Raw genomic sequence first — 21042 nt, forward strand, 5'->3', positions numbered from 1 at the left:
AAACTGCAGCCTATGCCACAAGGTGGGTCAGCGGCTTTGATGTAAAGTTGAAAACGAGCCTTTTATTTTAAAAGGCACACTTTTTCTTAAATAGTCAGATGCATTGCTGAATGACACAGTAGATCCGATTGCATGTGCATAATCAACCTTTAACAATGCATTGCAACCATTGATATGTAGATGCAGAGTCGAATGAAAAAGAAGTCTCTCTTTCGGTTGAAGAAACCAACAAGCTTCGCACTTTACTTGGATTAAAACCATTGGAAACTGGTCCATCCTCAAAGAATGCGCAAGCTGAAGATAACTTTCAACGACACAAGGACGATGCAATCAAGAAAAAGGAACGTATGGATCTGGCAGAGAAAATCAATCGGTATTGTTTTGCTTGTGCAGAGTGTAGTGTGTAGAGTCTAGACTAAAGGATTTTGTTGGGTATTGTCCAACTCGGTACTCTTGTTTTTAGAGAAAAGGAATTGGCACACAGAAATAAGAAACTTGCAGGAAAAGGACTTGGCGAGGCTTCAGATGAAGAAGATGCTGTTGGAGATGCTGCAGCATGGGTTTTGAAAACTAAAGCCAAGAGTGTGTCAAATAAAGTAAGCAAGCGAGAGCAACGACTTGCCAATAAGAGAGCTCAGGAACTCACAGAAATGGACCAGCAAGCGTATAGCTCTGGTACGATACTTGAGACTTTAATTCAATGTATATATATTTTATTATATTCGAGTCGCTCATATTATAGCCACGTTTATAGTTGATCTTGCTGGTTTGCGAGTTGGGCACGCTATTGACGATTTAGCAGAAACGGGAGAAACTACTTTGATTCTTAAAGATTCGACAATTATGGAAAACGAAGGTGAAACTTGATTTGTGTTGGAATAATGGTAATCTAAATTGTATATTTTCTAATGGCATTTGATTTTGCAGAGGATGGCGATGAACTAGTTTCTGTGTCATTGGCAGAACATGAACGCACCAAAAAAAACCTGGATAACAAAAAGAAACGTCCAGGATACAATCCCTACGACGACGATTCAGAGTTGGGAGGGAAAAAAGACATTCTACATCAGTACAACGATGAAGATGTAAAAACTAGCTTTACTCTTGGCTCAAAAGGCATAGTGGATATCGAAAAACTAGAGACAGCCAAAATAGAAGTTTCGGAGAAAATGCGACTTCAAACAGTTTCTCTTGATTACGAGAAAACTCGACAGATTGCAGACTACTACACCAAAGACGAACTGGTGTCATTCAAGAAGCCTAAATCCAAATCTAAATCCAAACGAGCATCTTCGCGAAAACAACTGGATAAGAGTGATGAACTATATGAAAATCTGAGTGCGAATATGGATGTTGATCAGCCTGCTACGGGAGTGTTTGCCAATAGTAACATTACTGCAGACGTGGACAATATCAATTTTGTCGATGACGATGATCTACAGTTGGCCTTGGCTGGTGCACGCAGAAGGGCTGCAACTAAAATCAATTTATCTGGAGAGTCTATTGCAACACAAGTAACTACAGGTGCATTTGACTTGCAAAAATCAAATGATCAGAATAGCAGCGGGCTGGTTATGTCAGATACTAGTGAGTTTGTGCAGACTTTGGGAAATGTTTCTATGTTGGCGACTCGAGAAGCAGAGCGAGCAGCTTCAAAGGCGTTGGTGATGGAAAGTGTTGTTGCGTCACAGATTCAAGCAGATCATAAAGCTCCCGCCGAGTCAAACGAGGATCCTGATGATGGCAAGATGGATTTAGATGGTGAAAACGAAGATGGAGAAATTGATGAAATATCAAAGACGGAGCAGGAACCAGAAGCCAGCAAACAGGTAGTGTTACAAATTTGTTTTTTTGATTTGATCGATTTGTATAGTACTGCACATGATTAGGATGATTGTTGATTAGTAACATGTTTACTAATGCTATACTTTGAATTTATAGAAGGCCGTAATTGTAGATGAGCCACTTGTATCTTCAGGCATTGCTGCCACAATGGCTTTGTTGAATCAAAAAGGACTGATTCAGCCATTAACCGAAGAAGCACGAGCCAGGGAAGCCAAACTACAGGAGCATCAAAAATGGCTTACACAACGCAAACTATTAGATCGTCTCAAGGACAGTAAACGATTGTCAGGGTCATCACGAGACAGAGGATATTCCCGTAGTGCACAAGAAATGGAAGATGATCGAGATCGAGAACGTGCAGAGCGAGATGCTGAACGTGCTCGTTTAAGGGAAGTGGAGAGACGGTTTGAAAACTATTCACCCGATGTGAATATCAAGTATCATGATGATCACGGTCGTGAATTGTCGACCAAGGAGGTATGATTAGTGACTAGATCAATTCATTTTGGACTTGTGTGGTAATCTTTTATTGAAATGCAGGCATGGAATCAATTGGCATATAAATTTTATGGCATTATGCCAGGCAAACTCAAGACAGAGAAGCGACTCAAAAAACTACAAGAAGAGTTGAAAATGAAGCAAATGAGCAGCATTGATACTCCACTTGGGTTTTCCAGTGCATTACAGGAAAAGACGCGACGGACTGGACAGGCGCATGTAACATTAAGTGTTGGAAACCACAGGTAAGACCGAGGGTTGAATTTGACACAAAGATGCCTTTTTAGGTAGCAATGCAGTAGGGATGATCATTGTAGCTTATACTAATAGACTGAATGTGATATAGCATTACACCACTGCAGGTAGCATTACCCAAAGCAAATGTAAATATTGGAGCCAAAAACCAAAGCAAAGGATCAACAAAGCCACGACAAGGTGCTCAGACAGGGAAACTGGCAGATACCGAGGGTGCTAGATCCAGCAACGAGACAGTGTGGATGGGAGGGGATAACAATTTGACATTCCAAGCAAATGGAGCAGATGTATCGATTACACGAGAACCCACAGTAACAGTTGAGCCAGTAACGACAACAACAACAACGGCAACCACTTCAAGAGAAAAGGTGGTATTTGGTCTGAGTATGGGAGGAGTAAAGCGAAAAGGAGGACCGAATGGATTGGCAGGATTAAATAAGAAGCGATAATGTTGAATAAAATAGTTATGAAACCCCACAAACTACACGATGGAAGCGGACAATCGACCAGTTGAAAGTCATGTGAAGGTCAACTAGACCACAAACTGAGCAGCAATTGTTGCCAACGATGCTGAACGATGCGACTGGAAATAGTCGGAAAAGGAAAGACCATGAACAACTGCCATTTCTATTAGAAATCCAGCAACTGTACAAGAGTCCAGTGCTATCGACTGCTCCGGATTTAAACGGTCTTTTTGGACTGCCAACCTCCACGAACACTGTTAGCACCACTCATGATAGTAGTCGGAGCAACTTCTCTTATGAACTGGAAGGATTCCCCTTCAATGCCATTCCTGTTGGCTCTTCACTGGATTTGTTTCTATTGAATCAACTACAATCTCAACATCATCCTCTGTCCAACATGACTGCATTGGACTCTTCTCGACTTACTACTGGATCCAGTACAGATGCCGACGTTACACTCCATCCTGCATTCTCTCATCTCTTTTCATCCTCATCTCATGCATCCTCCTTACTGCCAGAACTTGCTCCATCTATGGATATCCGCAATGCTTCCAACTCTGCATTGTCACGCTCCGCTCAGGATACTCCATCCACCTCCATATCGACTGTCTGTGCATTAGATACACTGTCCGAAGATTACAATGCATCACTGAATCACCAGGCAAAAAAGCCAAACAACACTGGCAGCAGCAGTGGCCGTATCTACATCAAATGGACTGACGATGAAATCCAGAATCTCATTTCTTGGTGGGATAATGATGCAAACTATGCCAACTGGTCATCCCGTTTCAAGACCCAATCCTACCGCAGAATGCAATCATTATTTAATGACAAGACCGTCAGTCAGATCAAAAACAAAGCAGATGGACTCATCAAATCGTACAATGAGGCCATGGGATTGTTGAAGGAAGCGTCCAAATCTCCTCGGAAACGAGATGCACTGACATATGCCCAATTGATTTCACAATGCAAATACTTTGAACGAATGCACTCAGTGTTTAAAAGGCATTCTGAATGCAGCCTCGAACAAATTGTTTTGGACCAAATCAAGGCTCGAATCCCTCCTGTCGATGCATCGGATTTGGATGAACCAGTTGGCAATACTAATGGCGATCGTGTTGAAAGTATAAATACCAAGACTACTTTTTTGTCATCACCGTTACAGAATCAGCATCTAATTCATCGACAATTCGAGTCTGGATCTGAATCTACCACTAGTGATGTCAATACACCCGCTGCTGATCTGTTTGGTAGCTGGGGTACTCATTTATCTGTATCCACTTCATCTGAGAATACTTCCGACACGCTTGCTTACTCTGCACTACTGCATCCCTCAAATGCACTTAATATCCCTTCTTTTTCTCCACTTGCACAACCACCAAAATTGCATGAGTTGGGATTGTCTGCTCCTATACATGCTTCCGCAACTACCGACATGACTGATCTCTCTCATTTATCTACTTTGCATTCAAAACTTCTGGCTCTGCAAAGTCAGGAGCTTCACACAAAACAAATCATGGCAGAACTGGAAATTCAGCGACTCAAGACATGGAGCGAAGCTCTGCAAAACCAACATGCAGTAACGCAACACGTTGGTGGATTACCAGATCCAGGCGTATCCTCACATAATTCGACTCCTATTCCTGATAATCCATCTTCCCTTTCTGCTGTATCATTTCCATTTAGAGCATCTAATCCACCTAATCTCAGTCCACATCCTTTTCGCTACAACATGCTTCCGGCTGTACAATCTCTCTTACCAAAAAGTCCTGATATGCTTGGTTTAGTTCAACGCCAAGAGTTTAAAGCGCGACGGGCTTTGATGGAACTTGATTTGTTTAGAATCAATTCAATGTTGCTTGCTATGGAACCTCCAAGCGATATGAAACGAAGCCAAGTGGAAACGTGGAAAACCGAAGTTCAGGGACGGTATGATGATGTCAAGAATGAACTGGATCGTCTTCGCGACCTTCTTGAAAATAAAGATGACTAAAGTTTGGTGATATACCCATTCTACTCTTTATTTCTAAAATCAACTTGTTGGGCATTGTCATCATGTTTGAATAGATCGCTCCTTTGTACCTTGAAAACAAATACATTAGTGTTTATTTGGCTGCTTTGCAGGTGTTGTAGGAAGTGTTGATTTAGCGACTCCTGATTCCATTTCCAAAGTTGGGACTTTTGGAAATTTGTCAATCAACTCTGGAATCTTTTCTTCAGAGTACTCTTGCCAAACATCATATAAATTAAATATGCGCTGAGTAATTGCAAGTACATCCCGCATGTCTACATTAAGATCAATAAAAAAGGGCATGACGATCGACCGTGATGATGTATCCTGAATTGGAGCTCCAGGTATTCTGCTTTTGGATGCACTCTCTGTATCTTGGATGCATGTAACAATAAAAATTGCTGCAATAGCAATCATGTGCGGAGGATAAATCAAGTGTAGATCCGTTTTAAATGTATCATTCACGACGTACCTGTTTGAAATGTTACAAAATAACACCTTTAGCTTCAAACAATGCCAAATATTGGGTCAAAACATACCATGCAGTTTGCAAGCACTTTTTAGTCAGATTCAGTTTCTCCAATATTCTAATCATTACAAGTCGTGTCAAGAACAAGATCTTGCAACTAGATTCAATACATAAAAAGAATCCTGCACTTACAGTTGAAGCGGTTTGTATGGATGAAACATGATTAATGAAAACTCCAGTTCCTCGATTAAATAAAACTCAAAGTCGGCAATCGCTGTTGCGTCATATGGAAATAAATCACCTGTAATGAATTACATTCGAATTTTAGCATGGCTGCGTACTGCATTTCCAATATATAATAATAAACCTAGATAGTAAGCACCTCCAAGTGCTCGCATCTCATTCGCTACATTGCGAATATGGTGCGGACATTCTTCGATCTTGCATGCGACATAGATGCATGTACCTGCCACTAACATGGGATCGATGTCATAGAGTGCATTCCTATAATAGACGATAACAATTAGTCAAGAGTCTTGCAACTACCCCGACTGCATACTATCAACTTGCTTTGTAAAGAATCGTCTCCAATATACTAATGCTGTGCCCACGACTGGCTGACGAACATGAAGTCGCTTGCATGCTTTTTGTACAACTAATTCAACATCCATCAAGATTAGTTGCTGGAATGACTAGAGGATAGACCACAGCATGAAGCGATGGACTAGACACTCACAATTAGAATAGTAGAGCATGATTTTAACAACATCATCGGAAGATATAAACTGCAAGTCTCGTTGTCTTGCAGCAACAAGTGCAACGTCATCCACCAGCCATTGATATCTAAACATGAGAGATTATAAGATCATTTGCATAAATGGATTGTCTTGGTTTGGAATCTGGTTGGTTTCAATGGCACTCACGCATGAGTAGATTCCCAAAAGTTGCTGGTCATGTCCTTTGCAATGAATTTGATATATAATCAAACGGTCAAAACAAAACAAATCCAACTCGAGTTTGAGTTTGAATTGCTTGATTCTGCCGCTAACAGTCAAGTCTGTCTACGCTTCAGTTGATGTAAATAACAGTGCATGTCAAGCCATTACGTATACATTTTGAAAATCATTCTAGTCATGTAGTGCAAGTGGCATTTTGCAGCGTATCTGAAACTTGATTGTTCATCGTCTTGATTCAGCAATTCATAGAATAATATTATACAATAGACAGATAACTACAAAAGAAACAATAGAATCATTGCATTGATACATGAACAAAAATTCAATGCCACCCCTTCTCGTTCCAAAATATGCAATATCAGATTGTAAAACAAAGGCGTTTAAATTTAACGGTATAGCTGAATACATCTGGAGAACAGATCCAGCCAATGAATACGGCTACAGCTGTACTACGGATCTTGCAGATCCAGAAGGTGGATATACACGTGATGTCATGGCAACCAATATTCAAAGTGTGGATGTTGTTCGCTTGAAGACCACAAACGCGTCGTTTCTATTTAAACTTGCAAACACTCGACATCGAGTCAATCCGCAAATGCAACCACAGGAGCCTCAGCTATCATCTCAGAAACAACCACACCCATCTGCATCTGATATTTCAGCCAGTTCTACCTTTTCTGGAATCGATGATGATCCTGCTAGACCTGCTGCCAATGCATCAGTGTCTTTAAATCTTCGCATACAGCAAACTGCTCAACAAATCCACCCTGCCCATGGTCTTACACATCCAGGAAATACTCAGAGTCTACAGCAATCAAAACATGTTCAGAATGTGCAGCAGTATCCGCATGTACAATCATCGTTGAATGGACAATCGCCGCTGCAGCATCATCCTATACCGTCTAGTGCTAGTGGAGCAACCCATTTTACAGCATCGTCAGCGGTATCCTCAGCTGGAATCGCAACAGCAACATCTTCTACTACCTCATCTCCTCTACAAACACCGATTACTACGCCTGCTTCAGTCATGGCAAGACTTGCCATTGATACCACTTTGATTGCTCGTAAACCTTTCTCTAGTATAGTGTTATGCGCAAACCCTACTGTCCAACATCATGTGGCACCCGTATCCCCTTCCCCAGTCAATCGATCGCATGCATATGGGCCAACAACTGTCACATCATCTACTGCTCGCTCTGCATCCTCTCAATCTACAGGAACTACAGGCCATTTGAGTGTGATGCGCACGCCATTGTTGCCGATTAAATCAACCGAGACTAACCAACTACCTTCCCCATCACCAGTTTCACCAACAAAGCTGGGATTTGTTGGAAAAATGATTTTACGTAAGCCAGGCTCCATTGCATTTTTTGTCGACTTGCTGAGTGCAGATCGACCTTCACCAAAAGCCGTTTCGCCCGCATCCGAGTATTTGGAAAGCTTGGAGCATCAACTGCCTTCTGCAAATATAGCCACTAGCCCTCGTAGTCTAATGGTACTTGCCACTCCCACTACTGCCACTACAATGGCTGATGGCGATGGTCAAGGTTTACTCGAGAGTGGAGCATTGACAAACCTTGAGCCATCCACATGTGTACAACGCGTTGATTTGCATGCCACTCCGCTGACGCCACAAGACAATGTTGTCGATATTCAAGTCAACCAACAAAAAGCACTCGGTCATGAAACCTGTTGTGATGTTGCATTGTTGGAAACACAACCAAACAGTCAGAAAAAATTGCCACCCAACACTATACCCAAGTCAATCTTGACATTGGCATCTTCAACTCCAAAAGCAAATCAAGATGGCCCAGGCTCTATTTCGAGCACCACAAAAAGCCATCCCAAACTTTTTGGCAGTCGTGTACGATCTACAACCCCACAGGATCTTCGGGATCGCTTGAATTCTCGCCACGCCCGTGCCAGTGCCATTCGGTGTCAGTTGATAGAGGAACGTAGAACTCGTTTACGCCGTCAAGCTGAGCGAGTCGGATATAGAATCGTTCTTCAGCGCCAACGCGATCGACTTCAATCGCTTCAACAACAAGCCAAAAACGAATATACAATGACAGCTGCAAATTTAAAGCGACAAATGATTCTTCGACGCATGCAAGAACGACTGGGAGCTGCCGTTGAGCATGCGCACAGTGTAATGCTCATGCAGAAGCTACGCAAGTTTTTGGATTTAAGAAGAGCCTTTTCAGAAAATTTTGCCGACGTTATCAAGGAGTCTTTACCAAGCGATAATGATGAAAATACAAAGGCAGAGCTCTTTAAAAAAGGTGCTATGACTACTACAAGAGAACATCCACATGCTTCTCAATTTACTGCTGGGCTAGATTTATTTATTCCTGATACAGAGGAAGAGTATCAGGCGGATGCCGAATGTACTTCGATATCCATGTCACCTCCTTCATCCACAGCCGATTATAAGACAGATTCGAGTGTGGATCAAACAGAAACAGCCGCTTCCCCTGTTAAACAGGTTCAAAAACTAACAAACTCTGACAAGACACGTCAAGGTTTAATGCTTGATAATGAAGACAAGCTATACTCGAAAGGGTTCAAACTCAAAGAAACCGTATCATCATTGATTCGAAAAAGCAAATCCATGTCATCTATGCTTCTTGTCGATGCAGATGATTTTACCTACTTGGAGCTGCTGAATCTTCTTCCGCCAGTCACTCGCTTTACTTTGCGTGAGCTTGAGCTTGATGAGATATTGTCAAATGCTCAACTTCGTCACGATCTGGTATTTGATCCGGATCTTCAATTCAAACCCAATATCGAGAGTGACCAAAAAGATGAACGTGCTCAAAAGGCAGATGTATACTGGGAAGAAGTATCAGAAGAAATCGAAGAGGGATACAAGTATCGTATTCCCTTGCTGTTGGCTGAAGTTCGAGCCATATTGATTGAGCTTTTGCCAAACGGTCAAGACATCAAGAGTGAGATTGATGCAAACATTGATGTTAAACTCATGGCCCAACAAATTGATCATGGTGTAATGAACCCACTTGGGTTGATTGAATACATTTCTGGATTGATGAAGATCAACTGTGCGCCAATTCGCGATCAATTGGTTGATTCAATGGTCGCAGCATGCAAACAAGGCGATTTTGTGCAAACGTTGCGTATTTGTTTTGATGTTTTGGAGCTGATGAAGCTAGTAAGTCTTGGTTAATTGTTTGAAACAAGGGAATATGCATGCAACGTGATTCAATAATGCTGACAATGATAAAATGCAATATAAATAGGACTACGCCAACCATCAACTCACAAGACTACGGCCTTATGTGATTGAACATCAGACTGAGTTTGAATGGAAATGGTTCAAAACGCAATATGAAAGTGGATCCACTACTCTCGACACGACAAGAAGCTGGCTTGAAACTGTATTCAAGTCGCCTCTACCAGCAAATACTCTTTCCGCCACTCCTGCATCCACATCAAACGATACCAATTTACATCAAACAGATATGATCAATGATGCGTTTCTTCAACTCATTCTTCAGGCCAGCCAGTTTTCAAAAAAGCAGATTGTACCAGAAACTCTCAAAATGGATACGAGTCGTATGATTTCCTTTTACAACGATTGGCAAGATATTACAATCCTATCTTCCCTTTTGGTGATTTTCCGACAAGCTGCTGGCCCAAAATGCATATCGCACATGGACGAGGCAAAAAAGATGCTATGGGTATTGCTCAATGATTCCGACACTACCATGTCGCATATATCGCTGCAGGTAGCTCACACGGCCGGCAAAATTCGAGAAAAGCCATTCACGGAGAAAGAAACAGAGATGGTCAGCAGCATGATGGAAAAAACACTTGCACCCAACAGTAAACTTTACGATCTGATTCAAAAACGGGTTGGCGAGAATCTCAAAAAGGTGATTGTAAATGGTGTTACGGATAAAGATATGATGGGAAAGCATGGACTAGCACAGCTCGAGACGGAAGTGTTGGATCTGGGAATACGAATTCGAAAAGTCATGGAATTGAATCGAGCAGTGTTTGGAAGGTTGTATATTGCACTTTTAGATGATATTACTGCAGGTGCTGATGGAGTCACTTCTCCCAGTGCAGCAGCAGTACTGTCAGGCTAGACAGATGAAGCTGAATGTCAGATCGTGCTAAACTTTCAAACTCAATTGAAACAATTACTAATAATAAAGAGTGTCAAGTTTATTTTGGTTCTGTATTCTGTTGCCGATCTGCTGCATTGATTCGATGAGCCAGCTCAAGCTAATCAGAATCAAAAGAGTAAGTAAAATTGTACAGAATATGCCACAATGCAATCACTTACCCAGCGCTTCTTGCAGTCTCGATAGTCTTGAAATTGCTGGACGCAAGCAACTTTGTACTTTTCTCTATTTAAAAAGGTCAATCATGCAGTAAGCCATGCAACTCGGATACACCTAACAAGTGCAAACAGCTATCAGCAAAAGAAATAAACGTACTTGTCAAATTCGTTTTCTTGAATGCATCGCTTGCTAGCAATGGCTTGCGTCTTGCAAAATGAATCAACCTGTTCCATGCTGGATTGTCCTGCACCCATGATGGCTATTGATCAATAATATTATTCAACTTTGTTGGTTGGCTCACTCAAGATCGTCTAATATGCTACCACGTGATATGTAACTCATTTTATGAATTCACAAGCTGCTGCAACTAAAACAATACCAAGCTATAATCTAGTCGTACTCATGTAAAACAAACCACCAAACAAGTCAGTCTGAGATCATACGTGTCAGTTTACTGAATAGTGTGTCCTCTAAACTCTTTAATTCACTGATCCTTGTGCTCATTTTTGTATAACCGAATGAATGTTTACATGACAGTTTCAATCATCTCACACTGGTTCAAAGTCCAATTCTTCATTCATGCAATCCAAACATTGAATGATTGCATGAAAATAGCGGTTGCATTCCTGAAATGTACAGTCCTATTTCAACTAAAACGCGAATGCATCTGGTTTTAAAATACAAGATGGATTTTATTAACATGAAACAGTCAAATCCAATATCCGGATTACAATGAATGAGTTTGGTGATCGTACAATGTATGCCAAAGTGGAGAAAAATTAGGGTCAAGAAATATAGTTCAACTTGTATCATATGAACGTTGTGTTGGGAGAATGGAGTGTCTATTCAAGCCAATCTGTAGTAGGAAAGCGCAGCAAATATTTAACCATTGTCTATTTCAAAATAGAGGCAATCATTGCAAGATACAGAGATGATCCATTTTACGTGAATACAGCCGTAGTATAATAACTCAAACTCTTCAATCTATTTCCATATAAATAAAAAAATAGATAAACTATAGAATACACCGCCTATGCTACTTTTAGCGACTTTACGTAAAAAATGTACGCAATAGGCGCACCAAGCAACAATGCAACGCCAAACACTTGCATCTGAATCATAAAATCAAACCGTTGAAACAAAAACGATCCAGCAATAGGTCCGATAAGCTGGCCAGAAGAGTATGCTAAATTATACAAGGCGTAAACGGTGCCAAACGCTGAATCATCGCGTGCATGCATAAAGTCTGCCATTTCAGGCATAGCTGGTGTCAATGCCACAGCATTGGATAGACTAAAGCAAATCAGACCGGGAATCAAAATGAACATATGCTTTCCTAGTGCAAGCATGGGAGATGCTATAGCAAAAAACAGCATGCCAAACGCCATTACATTCTTTCGTCCATATTTGTCACTAATATGACCTGCCCATGAGCATCCTAACATGCTCGGAATAGCAATAAATATCCACAAGGCGCCAACCAATGATGGAGAAGCCTTCAGTTCTTGTGAGAGGTATATCGGAAGTGTAGGTTCAATTCCTAATTCAGCAATTGCACAAACAATGATACCATTTTGAGTGCTGTTGAATACATCAATAATCGATTTATAAAAAGAAATTCATCTACCTGCAAACACCGAAGAGCTAATAATCACGCACAGCAATGTAACTAGAATCTGTGAATCTTTGACAAGATCCAGCATCGTATTCTGTTGAATCCTTTGAGGAAAAAGATTTTCAGCAACCTCAACACTCTCATACTCTATCCTATCTGAAGGTGTGAGAAGAGGCTGGCAAACACTAGCTACTAAATGAGAGCTACGGTCATGTAGATCGTTCGAATCTTGATTATCTTCTTGCTGCTCACTTTCTGTATCAGTACTGTCTTCGTCCACATCTTGAATAGATACAGCCTTGTATCGAATAGAGGACACACCAGGTCGAATAAATAAACGAGCCATTAGATCCAAAAATGCCAAAAGAGCACAAAACAAAAATGGAGATCTTTCTCCAATAAACTCAAAAAACACACCGCCGAGTGGCGGACCTATTAAAAACCCAAAAGTGTTGGCCATCAACACACTACCCATAACTGCACCTAGTCGGGATTGTGGGAAAATATCTGCTAACATGCAGAATCCAATTGTCCAGGATACTCCACCCGAGACACCTTGACACATTCTAGCCAAAAACAATTGCCTGTTTTCCAAATTCAAAGCAAAGATTAGCAACTCGTAGAAGATAATATAGGATAATGACTTTGAACAGTATCGAAAAAAGGTGTTTAGATACAACAGCCTTCAACTATAGAATGCCCACATACCCAAAAGTATTTCCAAAAGCATATAATGAGGCAGCAATGATCATAAACATGATACCGATAATCATGGGCACTTTGCGATTTTTAAATCTATCAGAAAGAATTCCAATGATTGGCGTAACGAGAATAAGCCCAGCAGCATATCCAGATAAAAGAATGCCAAGATATTTTGTATCCATTCCAAGTCGAACGGTGATAATCTGAGGCAAGATTGGAATAACAATTCCGTATATGGCCATATCGGTAAAGAGTGCAAATGCGGCAACAGTGATCACAGCTGCATTTGAGTTGCGAAATATATACAACGGAGATGAGAGATACGCTGGATGATTAGGAGCAGATGTCTGGGTATGTTGTCTTGAAGTATTTGTAGAATGATATGTAGGAGTGATACTTGGAGTAGCGACGACAGGAGTGAAAATTAAATTGGTTGTTGAACCGACAGCGGCAGCAGCAGCAACAGAAGGCGCAACTGCACTGGCTAGAATGGGAGAGAGACGCAGACTTCTGCTCTCAACTATAGCAGTGGGGTTTGTGAGCAAGGCGGATGGAATGCCATTCGGTCCAGTTCCAGCAACAGCTACGATGGGCTGCAGTGAAGGTCGTGGTATGACAGTGTCCATCGAGGCAACACCCCAGAGAACAGAAGCAGGAGCAACATCCAATTCATCCGAAGAGCTTATCCATGAAGCTACACTACTGCCATCATGATTGCTTTGATTGCTATCCATCTAGTAATCAAAGCAATCACAAATCATTGATTTTGATAGAATCGATGATAACACGTGATTGATACTGCTGTAAATTATTCAATGAATTCATTCTTGACAGTCAAATGAACTATGAAAACGACTCTGTTCACTCCAGCATTTGGTGCAGAAAACTCCATGCAAAACATTCTCTTTCTTCTAATGTCTGCAACTGCAAACTGCAAATAAACTCTACTTTGTTTGGCCTATCCGATCCACAGATTGGTAAAACAGACAGTCAGATTGAAGTTGTGCTTACCACCAGCCAAGCTGCACTCTTGTCCCCTTATCGCAACATATTTGCTGCAAAAAGACTATGGAGAGAGTTTGCTCTGTTCGATCGTCTTCGTTCAAAAAGCATGAATCAGCATCGATCGTCTGTTCATTTACGAAAAACCGTTTTGGTAATGGCTTTTGTTGTAATGGGCTCAAAACCTTGTGGTATTGACAGGTTTTCTCTTGTGTGGAATAATAGACCAAAAGATTGTTTGTTCGTTTAAAGCAGCTTGAATTGGAAAGCCTTATTGTTTTTCCAGACAAGTATGTCGTATTGCCTTGATGTTTTTGAATATTGCATTATACTCGGATTTAATTTTCTTGATGGCATGACATGGTAGGAAACTTGTAAAGCTAGGAGCATCTTTCAAAATAAATCTGTTTCCAGTCATGCTTCATTTAGCTGGTGCATATGCACTTTTGTGCAAGGTATGTAGTGTACTAAACCTATTACAAAAATATAATACCAACTAGCTTTATTTATTTCGACTCGACTACTTAAACTATACCGTATATTTCTTGTCCAGATTCGTACGTCTCTTGAAGATTTATTCTTGTAAGTATAAAGATTCAAAATTTGGGCATGTTGGCAACGCCTAATCATTTATTATCTGATCTAGTTTATTTGGTTGCTAAATAATCTTTTTGAATTGAATTTCTATATATGGAATACTTAGAGCATACAGAGACGTTGCAAGTCAAACCTATTTTATGCCTACTTCCCTTACATTTTCGGCAATATCAGCTCGACTTCATTTTTTAACTACGTATTTCAGAAAACAATGCGAAAGCTGCTACGATTTAGCTTGGTCATGGACACAAAGTGTGCCGCATGCCTTTTTGCCGTGGTATGCATCTCAGCTACCACCAAATCTCGCGTCGCTAGAATTCAATCAGTCTAATGTGATTCAAAGTGAAGCAATTGATAAGCTGCCAGATTACAAGGAAGCACAGAATGAGCTGGATGAGGATACGGACGAGGATTCCTCCCCTAGAGTTTCCGTTGTAGCAGATACAGATGCTCAGCCAGCCGATTCACTATCTGATCGTTTTTGGAATAATACTTTGACTGCTCCATCACATTTAGAGGGCAGTGCATCACTTTCTATAGCCAAAACTGCTTTAAAAACTGCTGATACTAAGAAACTCGAGCCATTTGCAAAACAAGAATCTAGACTCTTGTTGAAGAAACAAAGTACTGCAATAGAGTCTAAATTGAACGCCAAAATCAAGACTAAACGATTGGTAAAACCAGAGAAAGTATACAATGATATTGATGATATTTTTGACATGTTTTGAGTTAAAGACTCGACCCTAGAACCGCTGCTTTAATTCCATGTTGAAAGATTATAATAAACAATTTCATGCATTTGGATATTCTATTTTCTTTGCAGATCTTGCACTAGAGGGCTGAGTTGGACTCTGTTGGCTCACAGCCATCAAGTAAATCTTGCACTACTTTCTTGGAGTCATTTTTGTTCTTGCTCTTTTTTTTAGTTCGTTTTTTATGCTCGTATTTTTTAAAGGTATATGACACTTTTAGCTGAGATGCATTGGATACCATTCCTGATTCACTTATACAGCGCTCGCACATGCATTCAAAAAAGTAATCGTCCATCAGTCGCGCTCTTCTTGCAGATACGGGCATGTTGGTATCGATATACGAAATAGTCAGCATTTCACCTTTGGACACATCTTTCAAGGTGCGAAACGCCATTTTATGGTCGTGTTTGATTGATTGACAATTAGGAAAACACGAGTGATTAAAATACGAGGCAGCAGGAAAGACTGCTCGACCCATACACGCTTCTTTGCCATTGGGTTTCCAGATACCAAAGCAATTGCTTTCGATTCGACTAATGATATGGAAAAGACAGTCGCGAACAGTTTGGATGTCAATGTCTTGGCATGGGACAATGTTGCTGTCAGTAAGGAGTTTGAAGAGAAAAGTCATGCTTTTCTTCCATTCATTGTGGGTTTCAAACTGCCAGCTGGAATAGTGGGATTGTAGATTTAAAAAGTCCAGGAATGTCGGAGGAGCTGGAAGTGGAAAAGAATGGATTGAAGAAGGATTGGGGTTTGCCATTTCAGATTGATCGACTGTTTCCGGTTCAATGGATAGACATTGCATGGAATTTACGAGCGACTGTTTTTGTTCATGTATTTCAGATTTCTCGACAGTGCATAAAGAATTAGACGCAAGGCTAGTGGAATCAGGTTTGGTATTCAAGGTCTGCGACTGGTCTTTTACAAGACGATTCAAACATACTATCAACACGAGCTTGAGAATACTTTTTTCATGTACAGACGCTTTAAAAGTTGCAAGCTTTCTCATTGCTGAACAGATTCGATCATGACCATTTTGAGCGAGCATATCCAAACACTTTTGAGAGCAGGCAAATACCTGATCGCATTGCTTACATCGAAAATGAAACCCGCTTGAGCCGTCGACTACACAAGTCATGCAGTAAGCACATACTCGTTTACGATATGAATCGGTAGTTGCAAATGCATAAGGAGTGCATGCAAAAATCAATGTGTCTGATGATATATTACTGGCTGCTTCAAAGAATCGATTGTTGGGCAGCGACTTTAAGATAATATAGTCGGATTCCATTACCAGACCAAGACCAGATTGAGTCAAGTTTTACGCTAGAGTCACATGATGATATTCACGTGACATGGTGCACTTGTTTGCATTTTGGAGCGCACACGACTTCTCTCCTTCAAGTCAACTTGCTGCTTTCTGCTTAAACCTTGCATTTGGCCTACGCAAAATGTCGCTCTCTACATCCGAAGCTGCCTGTGTTTATGCCGCTCTTATTCTACACGACGAGGGTCTTGAGATCACCGTACGTTTTTACTATGCATGGATGGATGTATTGGATGGATGGATGTAGTGCCTCTATATTTATTTATTCGGCTTTTGGCCGTGTCTCATTGAGATGGTAGCAATCAAGATTGTGCTAACTCTAACTCTGACGATATACCTATAATTTCAACTTGGTGCACTGCTAAAATGACTGAACCATTTGACGGTACAATCTCAATCCAATGAATATACAGGCCGACAAGCTCAGCACTCTGATTGGAGCTGCTGGTCTCGAAGTTGAACCCATCTGGCCCTCTATCTTTGCCAAGGCTCTTGCTGGAAAGGACATTGGCGCACTTTTGTTCAATGTTGGTGCTGGTGCAGCCCCTGCAGTTGGCTCTGCCCCAGCAGCAGCTGGAGGTGCAGCACCCGCAGCTGCAGCCGCAGCTGAGGAGAAGAAGGAAGAGCCCAAGGAGGAATCTGATGATGACATGGGCTTTGGACTTTTTGATTAAACAGATCGTGATGCTGAATTAAGCTGGACTTGTTTTAGACCATTTTGCTGCTTGATTCCAGTTCTTTGATTCATTTACAGATTTTGTCTCTTGCGGATCTAGTTTAAATATATTGTCAGTGTTTTCACATTTGCCAGACTTGTTTTTCAAAGAATCTTAGAGTGGGTTTTGTCGGTCGAGATGGAGTGGTCACGGGACCACGAATAAGTTGATTTTCGTCTTTCTTGAGCTCGCTCGGCGATTACTGCCAACTGCGAATTTGTTGGTGAGTGATCAATCTAGAAACCATACATTGCTCTTGTTTCGCTGGAATTGGGTCTGCTAACCTTGTGGTTCAGCTGCTGTTTTTTATTATTGCTCTGCTAGTCGCTGGTTGTCATCTCATCACTTCCCACCTAAATTCTGTAATCTTGATTATATCACCACTACAATAATGGATAGTTTTGGAAGAGAAGACCGTCGACGAGGCAGGAGAGACCGCAGTCCTGATGGTAATCCTTGAGTCTTGTACACAATTGTATTTCGAAAGCATCTGTTTGTGTTCATACTACTCTGTCTGCATTCTAGATCATTATGAATCAAAACGCATTCGTCGTTCATTATCTCCTCGTAATGGCAGCGATCACCGTAGTGGCTATGGCGGCCAAGACATGTTATATGACAGAGATCAGCGATATCGAGGTCATCAACAACCACAGTTGGATTCCAGACCGGATCCAAGCAAACTGGACTATGTTGTGCCCTATTCTCACTTTGCCGAGTTCACTCGTGGTGTATACAATCGTACTCATGGTCGTGGTGCTCCCCTTACCCAGGAGGATCTGGATCTAAAGTACGACGAATACAAGGAAGCATTCGCTAGGAAACATAATGATAAATTGTTCAAGACACACAAAGACGATGAATGGTAAGACTTTCATTCTTGTCTAAAATAATCTGGTTGCTAACCATGGTCGCGTCTATAGGTTTAGAGAAAAATACCACCCAGTCGAATCGTTGGTATTCAAGGCTGATGTCTACAAACGACGTGCTGAATTGCAATCCAGATTCGCTGTCATGCTGTCTGAAGGAAAATTTGATTTGTTGTGCTTTGATGACCTTGCTTCTACAGATCTAAGAGCTACAATGGGTGCTACTGACGCTAAAATGGTCGATGCTACGCCAAACTCTCCGTCAAAGCAAGAACCAAGTCCATCTGACATGAAAACAGACGACGATGCTACAGATACAAACGGACAAGTAAAGATTGATGCATCTCAGATGGACACTGAAAAAAGCATGGTTGATAATGCTATGGAGGCCAAACCCGTTGCTCAAAATACAGTCATGGCTGAAAATACACTTGTAGATCTGATCCAAGATCCTTCACTATTTATCAAAGGAATCTCATTGTCTACAAAACGTAGTGACATTATTGAGGTAAGGATATGCTGTCTAACTGTTTCATGAGTTGAATATCAATGGATACAACCTCTGTAACTCTTGTATTTATTTTAGATATGTCAAAAGGTCGAAGGCTTTAAGCATCTGGTGCTAACAGATCCCAGAGTAGACAAAAAAATGTCCAGACTTGGTTGGATTGTATTTGACGAAACTGTTGATCTTACACAGGCACTTGCAACTCTTGACAACACTCCTGTTGGAGAACAAACTCTTCATTTGGCAATCAGTCAACCCCTTACTAGACGCCAATACACGCTTCCTACAGAGGTCTCTCGTCCCGAACGACTATTAATTGATCTTGACCAAGCAAAAAAACTAGCAGCTTTGCTAGATACTGAATGCGGGCTATCTGTCGATACTGGCTCTGCATCACTTGAAGCGTACTTGGACGCCAAACTTGGTCCATTTGAGGCTTATACCAAGACTGAGACACTAGCAGATGAGGACGCGCCAGCTGAAGACGAAGCGGATGGTGTTGTGGTAGAAGAAACTGGAAAACTACAAATTGAGTCTATCAAGCGTAGATTGGATCTATACATTGAGTACATGCGCCAAGTGCATAATTTTGACTACTACTCGGGCGTTGAAGCTGTTGCGCCTGAAGATTTTTCTAGACGATGCATGGTTCAACTGAGACGTGCTTATGTTGCTTCAGAAGATAAAACGGTTGAAGTAAGTGCCGGTGGACCAACTACATGGGCCGCTCGTCGTGATGGTTTTATTACCAAGCTTGACCAGCGTGTGCAGATTCGATTGGCACCTCCCACAGAAGGACCTCTTTTTACAAAAATGGGTGGAAAACCTGTTGAAGAAAACGTGGAGGCCTTTTTGGGGACTCGGATCAGCAAAGAAAGTGACAGCAAGTTTCGATGCACTTTATGCAGTAAACTTTTCAAAGGGGATGATTTTGCTCGTAAGCATTTTCGCGGTAAACATGGCTCAAATGTAGATGAAGTAATTGCTGATCTCACCTATTACAACAATTTTGCGCTGGACTTTAACAAGTTGGATACGAGTCGTCAAGGAATGAATGCTGCTGGTATGGTTGGTGCGTCTTTAGGGGCTGGCACAAATTCTTCTGGTGCCGGATGGTCTGCTGGTTTGACTACAAATGCTGGTGGTAACGCTGGAAACTGGAATAGTTTATATGGCGGAGATCGTAGTGGGAATGCTGATCAGGAGCGTGATCGTCGTGGTAGAAACCGTCGTGAATACAGTCGAGGGAATGCCGGAATGGATTTTCCTCGCGATGAATTTGGTCGTCGAGCAGATTATGCTACTGATGTAGGAAGGCATATGGGACGTCGCCAAGATCCAAGATCGCGTCTACTTCCACCGCCTACTGGAAGGTAGTTTTATTTGTATTTTCGGTTCTTTACAAGTTTTGGAATACTAACAAGTTTATATTTTTGAATGTATAATGTGCTTAATAGAAGGATGGACCCAAGACAGATTCGTACCTATCACGACTTGGATGCACCTGCAGGTGGTGACATTGAATTGAAATACGATTGAAATAGCAACTCTTGTGACCAAAATTTTAAACAAAAAATCAAATACTTTTACCAACTCGGCATTCTATAGTTATTTATTTTTGGTATGTCTGGCTTGTGAGAGGTAATACGCAGGAGTTGGTGCACTTGCCCGTTTGATGCATTTAAAGCAGTTTGTAAACTCTAGCATATTGTATATGCCATAACTGGTAATTTGGCTTTTAAAATCTAAACAAATATTTATCCAACGAAATCAAAACATGTTACAAGTACCATAGCATTGGACTGTAGTAGTATAGTATTACAACATGAGCAATGTGTTGTCGATTCCCTCGTTCGAGTTTAAATGAGCTATAGTGTATCTGTAAAATCTATACTTTTTGGCGTGACTGTTGGCAGATATCAAATATATGCTGAAAAGATGTAAACATTGCAGGCAATACGTTTTGTGCACGCTATTGCTTGAGACATGTTCACATAAAATGAAACTTGATATGATTGAGACAATGGTTATCTTTGCACTTTTTTTACCACAAATTAGTATTCTCAACTCTTCAATACAACGTCTATTGTGCAATGCACACACAATCAAATTATCCTTTTCTCCACCTTTGATATAACCATACATT

The 21042-nt window shown here is 41.1% G+C and overlaps 9 protein-coding genes across 9 annotated transcripts; 6 read left to right on the forward strand and 3 right to left on the reverse strand.

The window, feature by feature from the left end:
• Positions 1–12: 12 nt before the first annotated feature.
• Positions 13–3047, forward strand: BATDEDRAFT_88027 (U4/U6-U5 snRNP complex subunit SNU66; the record flags this gene model as incomplete). Its single annotated transcript, XM_006678596.1, has 8 exons — positions 13–22; positions 181–373; positions 464–675; positions 743–856; positions 928–1829; positions 1942–2322; positions 2386–2588; positions 2690–3047. The coding sequence occupies 8 exons, from the start codon at positions 13–15 to the stop codon at positions 3045–3047; spliced, it is 2373 nt and encodes a 790-aa protein (XP_006678659.1).
• A 118-nt stretch (positions 3048–3165) lies between these two features.
• On the forward strand, positions 3166–5069 carry BATDEDRAFT_34979 (uncharacterized protein; the record flags this gene model as incomplete). The annotated part of the gene is made up of 1 exon (XM_006678515.1): positions 3166–5069. One exon carries the CDS (start codon positions 3166–3168, stop codon positions 5053–5055), a length of 1890 nt encoding a protein of 629 aa, XP_006678578.1. The 3' UTR covers positions 5056–5069.
• Positions 5070–5160: 91 nt separating this feature from the next.
• Positions 5161–6497, reverse strand: BATDEDRAFT_88228 (uncharacterized protein; the record flags this gene model as incomplete). Its single annotated transcript, XM_006678698.1, has 7 exons — positions 5161–5545; positions 5613–5660; positions 5735–5843; positions 5910–6046; positions 6089–6197; positions 6279–6385; positions 6466–6497. The coding sequence occupies 7 exons, from the start codon at positions 6495–6497 to the stop codon at positions 5161–5163; spliced, it is 927 nt and encodes a 308-aa protein (XP_006678761.1).
• A 3444-nt stretch (positions 6498–9941) lies between these two features.
• BATDEDRAFT_36914 (uncharacterized protein) lies at positions 9942–10688 on the forward strand. Its single transcript, XM_006678547.1, has one exon. It carries the CDS (start codon positions 9978–9980, stop codon positions 10605–10607), a length of 630 nt encoding a protein of 209 aa, XP_006678610.1. The 5' UTR covers positions 9942–9977; the 3' UTR covers positions 10608–10688.
• A 1148-nt stretch (positions 10689–11836) lies between these two features.
• On the reverse strand, positions 11837–13856 carry BATDEDRAFT_24519 (uncharacterized protein; the record flags this gene model as incomplete). The annotated part of the gene is made up of 3 exons (XM_006678411.1): positions 11837–12345; positions 12433–13004; positions 13129–13856. 3 exons carry the CDS (start codon positions 13854–13856, stop codon positions 11837–11839), a joined length of 1809 nt encoding a protein of 602 aa, XP_006678474.1.
• Positions 13857–13960: 104 nt separating this feature from the next.
• On the forward strand, positions 13961–15449 carry BATDEDRAFT_88385 (uncharacterized protein; the record flags this gene model as incomplete). Its single annotated transcript, XM_006678597.1, has 5 exons — positions 13961–14278; positions 14350–14414; positions 14492–14579; positions 14678–14706; positions 14828–15449. 5 exons carry the CDS (start codon positions 13961–13963, stop codon positions 15447–15449), a joined length of 1122 nt encoding a protein of 373 aa, XP_006678660.1.
• Positions 15450–15552: 103 nt separating this feature from the next.
• On the reverse strand, positions 15553–16236 carry BATDEDRAFT_88226 (uncharacterized protein; the record flags this gene model as incomplete). Its single annotated transcript, XM_006678699.1, has 1 exon — positions 15553–16236. One exon carries the CDS (start codon positions 16234–16236, stop codon positions 15553–15555), a length of 684 nt encoding a protein of 227 aa, XP_006678762.1.
• A 691-nt stretch (positions 16237–16927) lies between these two features.
• BATDEDRAFT_10993 (uncharacterized protein) lies at positions 16928–17477 on the forward strand (the record flags this gene model as incomplete). The annotated part of the gene is made up of 2 exons (XM_006678266.1): positions 16928–17002; positions 17217–17477. 2 exons carry the CDS (start codon positions 16928–16930, stop codon positions 17475–17477), a joined length of 336 nt encoding a protein of 111 aa, XP_006678329.1.
• Positions 17478–17829: 352 nt separating this feature from the next.
• On the forward strand, positions 17830–20495 carry BATDEDRAFT_34981 (uncharacterized protein). Its single transcript, XM_006678516.1, has 5 exons — positions 17830–17968; positions 18045–18384; positions 18443–18896; positions 18975–20269; positions 20354–20495. Exons 1-5 carry the CDS (start codon positions 17911–17913, stop codon positions 20433–20435), a joined length of 2229 nt encoding a protein of 742 aa, XP_006678579.1. The 5' UTR covers positions 17830–17910; the 3' UTR covers positions 20436–20495.
• Positions 20496–21042: the final 547 nt, after the last annotated feature.

Source organism: Batrachochytrium dendrobatidis (genome assembly GCF_000203795.2).
Source record: "Batrachochytrium dendrobatidis JAM81 unplaced genomic scaffold BATDEscaffold_5, whole genome shotgun sequence".
NCBI classification, from domain to species: domain Eukaryota; kingdom Fungi; phylum Chytridiomycota; class Chytridiomycetes; order Rhizophydiales; genus Batrachochytrium; species Batrachochytrium dendrobatidis.